At 38.2% G+C, this 6,855-nt stretch overlaps 1 protein-coding gene across 1 annotated transcript; it reads right to left on the reverse strand.

Moving 5' to 3' along the window:
* Nucleotides 1-1,501: 1,501 nt before the first annotated feature.
* Nucleotides 1,502-5,052, reverse strand: LOC128619396 (uncharacterized). Its single transcript, XM_053643569.1, has 5 exons — nucleotides 5,011-5,052; nucleotides 4,247-4,579; nucleotides 2,099-2,410; nucleotides 1,763-1,928; nucleotides 1,502-1,637 (listed from the first exon to the last, which is right to left on the reverse strand). The coding sequence occupies exons 1-5, from the start codon at nucleotides 5,042-5,044 to the stop codon at nucleotides 1,502-1,504; spliced, it is 981 nt and encodes a 326-aa protein (XP_053499544.1). The 5' UTR covers nucleotides 5,045-5,052.
* Between the last annotated feature and the right edge of the window lie 1,803 nt (nucleotides 5,053-6,855).

Genomic DNA, 6,855 nt, shown 5'->3' on the forward strand with positions numbered 1-6,855 from the left:
GGCTGTAATAAACGCAACAGGACAGTCATCACCGGTGTTTTTAATTAATTATTTATTTATTTATTTTAAAATACAATCAAAAAGTGCATCATACTTATCAGTCATCACTGCTGGTGTGTCTGTGTGACTGTGGAGTATGTGTGTGAGTGTCAGTGATGATGATTTAGTGATCATGGCATCATTTTTATGCTAATGCTGCTGACGTATTTCCGGCAGTAGCAATCAAGATTGTCAGCTGATATGCAAAATGAAGTGACAAAAAACCATCAGGAGTTCAATTTCGAAAAAAGAAAAAGAAGAGGAAAAGTGTGGAAAGACAAAACAAAAACAATAGTAAGCTTATTACAATTTCTATATGATTTGTAATTTTTGTGGTTATATCATTTAGATAATGGATTTACAATGACGACCAGGATTGGTTAACTTCTGTCCAACTCTTAATGGTTAAGCACACCATGGACTGATGTTTGCTTCCATAATAAGATGCTGGTACAGATGTGCAGTATCTGAATGTTCAAACCTGTTCAGTCCATGAAGTCACACACCCTGATAATTTGTGCCAACAACAAACCCCACCCCAGGCAGTCTCCCCTAATATATTTAGATACTAAAGATGATTATTACTAATAATTATTACTTATTAGTAAGACTTATATTGCTTAAATTACAGTATATACTGCATTCTTATTTTTGTAGTGTTATTTATGTTTATTATTCATTTTTTATTTAAATCAATCTTAGCACTTCCTTTGTATTGAGCATATAATGAGGAAAATTTGTGTTTATGTTCTTTTTTTATGGTTATGCCTGTCCACGATGGCTATTTATTTTGAAAAATTAGTTTTGTTTTATTATTTTATGGGGACAAATCTTGCCTAGAGCACCAAATGGGCCAGGACCGGCACTGGCTGTGAGTCCTTTATCGCACAGTGTTGCTGTATGACAGCATTTATATTTTACAAAAACAACATTTAAACAGTGCCCGGTGCCAAAACTTTAATAAGTTTAACATTTACTAATTTGGGAGACACTTTTATAAAAAATGACTTAGAGTTGCGCAGAGCAGATGAAAGTTAAGGGCCTTGCCCAAGGGCCCAACAGAAGCAGCTTGGCATTCCAATCAGCAGCCCAAAGTCCTAACCACTAAGCCACCACTGAGTCCCCGTCCCCCCCTCCCTTTTTCATTTATTTATTTATTTTATATACAGATTATTGATGAATAACAGACGTTTGCAGTGGTGGCTCAAAATGATAGGAAAGAGGAGAACTGTGGGAGATTTAAGTGTCATATGCCACTAAAAAAAAAGCAAATCAGTGAAAAAGTTTTCTTTAAATGCTCAGAAATAAATGGTATATCAAGATACAGCAACATTGTGCACTAGAGAGGTAAGCCAGACAGAGACATTTGTGGAAAGAAAGAAAGAAAGAAAGAAAGAAAAGGGCCTATAAAAAGGAAGAGGGCTAAACTACACTGGTGAAACTAAAGCAATATTTTCCATCATCAGATATGGTTGTGGTGTTTGCAAGCCACTCTGCTGGTCTGCGTGCATGAGCGCAACACTCCAAAGGTGGTGATAATAGCAACGAAGAGAAGCCAGCGGACAATGTTATACCACAGTGGCATTCCTGACCATGACCTGAAAATGCAAGCATTCAAGGGAATTTTCTAAAATGATTCCACATTTACCACACTTATACAGTTATTTTTAGCTTTCATACCTGCAGCACAACAAATGGACTGAATGTATAATCAAGTTCAAACCTGTGATAGAAGTTTTCATCGCAGTTCTGGGTTTGATTTCGACAAAATGACTGATTTCCACCTGAACTGGTCTGCGTGAAAAGCTCTGAGCTTGAAAACTCCACCGAAGTGCTGGTGCTTATCACTGGAGATGCTGTCGTTGTCCTGCAGTCATAACTTTCAAGCTCTGAAAAGGGGGATTTAATGGCAGTACTTCATAAAAATGCACTAGAATATGAGTTTTGGCATGAGGGAGTTAAATTATGAATCATTCAAGCAAAAAGGATGAATGTGAAATTACAACCATTATTGCTGTTTACACCCAATAGCTCGTAAGTAGTAATGTGCATAACTGACCATCAGACGTGAGTGAATAAATGCAGTTCTCCTGTCCAGCCTGGAGAAGGTGAAGGGAAATGGGTTTACTTTGTTCTCTGCTCACGGCGTTCTGAGCCGAACAGATGTACTGAGCGTCCTCGATGAGAAAAGCACAGTGGATTTGAAGATCAGCAGAGCTTTGTAAAAGAACATCTTGAGTTTGGGCCTCCCTGGACCAGCTATACTTCACATTGGTGCCTCTCTCAGTTCTGCAGTGCAAGAGCACTGACTGTCCCTGGCACGTCCCCACAGGCGAGACATCTAACCGAACTTGGGGTCTGCTCACCGCTTCTGAAATTCAGACCAGTATCACACAGTTATTAAAAAGTTAGATCTAAAAACTAAATACAATTGTTTGAGACAAGGTACATGTTTTTTGGTGCTCACTGATATTGATACTGAATTGAGTAACCTGCTTAGTATTAATCGATCAGGATGTGTCAGAGAACATTTTGATTTTAAATGAAGTGCATTAGCTAGTTACATTAGTTACCTCGGATAGAGGTGGGTTGCAGTGGAGAAGAGCGGGTTTTGTTTCACTTAGGAAAAGGACTTCTGTACAGCTGCAAGTAAAGTATGTCTTTGTTTTTCAGTGTGTCAGAATCCCTCGCTGTCAATGACTGATAATGTCAAGAACAATAAACTTTTGGTAACAGCCAATCACAGACTTGTGCACATTAACTTGGGTAAGGCCTTAGATGAAAGGGAGTCCTCAAATTTGGCAATAGCTATGAGTAGAGATTTAAGTTTTCAGTCCAGCGATTGAAAAATTTAAAGGGTGGATTTTACTGAAGAGAATTGTTCAAGGACTTTACTACAAAATACATACTGATGACACAACTTCTAAACGGTAAGGACCTACCTTTGCATTTATTTTAGGGAATTAATTTGGACACCCCGTCCAACTGTATCATTGCTTTTGTTTGATAGGGCACGTTGCTGTCTAATACCAATCCATAATAGAGTATTTGTGTGTGTGTTGCTTCATAAGAGGTTGGATTCGGGCTAAGCTGGGTGGCATTGTGTCTTTTTTACTGCAGTAGAAAGTTTCTGGTCAATAGCGCACCAATGGCATGACAAACTTTCGCAATACTATATGTTTTGAATGTGACATCAAAAGGAGAATCAGCTCTGAATATCTGTGTCACTGAACCATGGGGACAGTCTAGAGTTTGCCACAAAAGTAAAAAAAATCAGCCACGCTCAATACCGAACACCTTTACCAAAACGCTTGACTTCAGTAGTAACTTGTTGCATAGGCGCTATGAAATGAAACCCACTCCAACCAACTATTGCCCACACAGACAAACCGATTAGCTGAATATTTCAGCTGGAAAGCAATCATCAGAACAATATCATTCAAACAGCACCTCTAAAACTACAGCAGCAAGCAGCATCTACAACAATTACTATCTTTATTAATATAATAATTAATAATCAATACTGATAGAGAAATAGGAGGAAAATTGTCATCAGATAGTGTACAATTAATGGATTAGAGTCGCTGACTGAAAATGATAAAATTTCTACTAATACCATGTTATCATGATGCTATAACTAGCTACGGTTCTGTGTTATAGCGTTCTTGATTTTTTTTTTTTTGTTTGGTAGTTGGAACAGTTGTAGATTGATGTCGTAGGGTATGTACAGTACCCCAACCATTGTTCAAGCCCAGGGACCCTAAACATTACTAGTCCACCATTAGGCCATTATTTTTTTTTTTTTATCACGTAACTAGCATTTGCTGCCAGTGACGAACTCCTCGTGCTGAGTTTTATGGTTAAGCTGTTTCATGAAGTTACTTCTATTCCAGAAAGATGCTGTACTTCCTCCTCTTGATATTTTCACAGAGCACAGTCATCAGTCTGATTTGCTTTGATTCATTGTTAATTGTGAAATAATTATTAGAGACAGTGCGTGAAGATCAAATGTGCCATATTACATTTACTGCATATGTGGTATCTCTCACATGTAAAACTAACAGACAGGATGTAATGTAACCATGTTGTTGTTTTTTTGTTCTTTTAATTTTAGTTACAATTTTCCTATTTTGCTAAATTAAATATGATCACTTAACCTATGAATAGTTATATATATGCTATATATTACTCATAGGTAAAACCTTACCTTCTGTTACCACGACTTTTATCCTAAACATGATATCAGCATATATTTTGTCAATGGCAGCCCAGTAGATTCCAGTGTCCTCCAGCTTGAGTCCTGTCATGTGGATGTGAAAGGTTCTGAACCTTGTTTCATATATCCTTGCTTTTTTCCTGAGCCATGCTATTGTGAATCCATCTGTATCCATCAATACCTCACAAGTGCTTCTGGACTCCCCAAGGCACCAGTACTTCTTACTGAATAAAAACCTATTGTCATTGTAACTGCAGACAACATTCATCTCTCTCCCAATTGTGGTATGGATGGTGGTTTTATCACACTGCATCTGGGCATGAACTGGGGAAAAAACTGTGTATGAATGGTCAGTGAAAAAGAAAAAAGGTTTTACATATATACAGAAACAAAGTATTGAGAGTTGCTATTTGAAATGTTTGAAAATAGCATTAACAAACCAGCGCTAGCTGCTATTTCCTGTATAAAATGCCATATATTGGTAAAAATGAATAAACACTGGATGGCAAAACATTGAAAAAAGTTTAAAGTAGTAGTTATAACAAGGACGCAGTTATAACAAGGACGCAGGAAGTACAGGTGATGAGGGTGCTGCTACACAATGACTTTCGGGTTTCTTTTAACTGCAACTGGTAAAATAAGAATAATATATAGCGCATGTCACATGTGTGATGCTTAAAATTCCAGCACCCCCAATGTAAAATGTCTTCTCGCATCCGTGTGTTATAAATTTAAGCAAACAATAAACCACTTACCCTGAAATATAAGCAGTAGGTACAGGACCCTCATCGTGTAAATGTTTTGTATGTATGCAGTCCTCAGAAACAGGATGTAATCAGTCCCACCTGAGGTTTCAACTGACCTTTTTCACTCTAAACATAACACGCAATACAGCACTTCTTTTTCTGTGGTCCTGTATAGGTATAGGACCCTCACTGTGTAAATGTTTGTATGTACTCGGTCCTCAGAAACAGGATGTATTGCAGTACCAACTGATACTTCACTCTGAGAACCACCTGTCAGTGGTTTTAATGTTATGTCTGATCGGTGTATATAAATTGGTATATTGATAGATTGGTGTGTGTGTGTATTTATATATATATATATATATATATATATATATATATATATATATATATATATATATATATATATATATATATATATACATAACACAAACTCGGAGTTGGATGCAAGAGCAGGTAAAATGGCAGTTTATTAGGAAGGCAGACAAATCCAAAACAGAAAGATAAACAGTCAAGGGTTGAGCTGTCAGCAAACAGAATATCAGAGGCAAAACAGTAATCAACAACGTGGACAAGGGCAAAGATCAAAACCAGGAGGCAAAGAAAAATAACAGCGGCTTGGTGTTAGAACATGAGGGAAACTGAGCAATTACTTTGTAGTGAGGCTGTCCGAGTTGATAACGATAATGAGTCTTTATTGGTCACATATTCATTACAGCACAGTGAAATTAATTTTCTTCGCATACCCCAGCATGTTAGGAAGTTGGGGTCAGAGCGCAGGGTCAGCCATGATACAGTGCCCCTGGAGCAGAGAGGGTTAAGGGTCTAACAGTGGAAGCTTGGCAGTGCTGGGGCTTGAACCCCCGACCTTCTGATCAGTAACCCAGAGCCAGGCAGTGTTGGGACTTGAACCCCCGACCATCTGATAAGTAACCCAGAGTCTTAACCGGCCAAGCCACCACTGACCCCAGAGTTGTGGTTTAACCTAACAGTTGGAAACAGAAAAAATGGGCAAGTGTAAGAATCTGAGCCATATTGTGATGGCTAGATGACTGGGTCAGAGCAGGTCTTGTGGGGTGTTTCTGGTATGCAGGGACAACTGGTGAATTGGTGACAGGATCATGGGTGCTCAAGGCTCACTGATGCATGAAGAGAGCAAAGGGTAGCAAAATCTCTGATTTGAGACTGGGGTAGAAGTTCACCTTCCAACATGACCCTAGGCATACTGCTAAGGTTGCACTGGAGTGTTTCAACACCAATAACCTGAATGTGTTAGAATGGTCCAGTTAAAGCCCAGACTACATTAATACTCTTATGTGCAAAGCTACACAAGCCAAGTTGGTTCATGTTTAGAAATCCAGAGTTTTCGCTACAGTAATTTTTGTGTGCTCACTTCTGTCCAGTGAATTGTATATGCCTTTGCATTTAACGTCACATGAAGTATAGGCTTATGTACAGTATATATCTCAAAAAAGTAAACAGTGAAGAAAACAAGTACACGGATGCTTGGAGAGATGTTTTAAATGTTTTATGAGGAATTTTTGTTGTTTTTGTTTGTTTGTTGCTGTTGCTTGTTTTGTTTTTTTAAATCACCAACAAGCATTTCCAGCAATATGATGTGTTCCACCATGGAACTGAACTGGATACTTCCAAAAACACCCCCTAGATGGAGCCAAAAAAAAGGATATTGGTAGCCTTAGGCCTAGTCAGTAAGACTTTCTGCTAGGTAAACCTGAAATAGGTCTTGTTGTGTACCCAAATATATAACTTACCATTTGAAAAGTCACTCGCATGTTCGTATTTTAAATGTATGGTAGCTGGGAAAACAATGACATCTACTGCAGCCATCTGTCA

Source organism: Ictalurus furcatus, chromosome 15 (genome assembly GCF_023375685.1).
Source record: "Ictalurus furcatus strain D&B chromosome 15, Billie_1.0, whole genome shotgun sequence".
Classification (NCBI taxonomy): domain Eukaryota; kingdom Metazoa; phylum Chordata; class Actinopteri; order Siluriformes; family Ictaluridae; genus Ictalurus; species Ictalurus furcatus.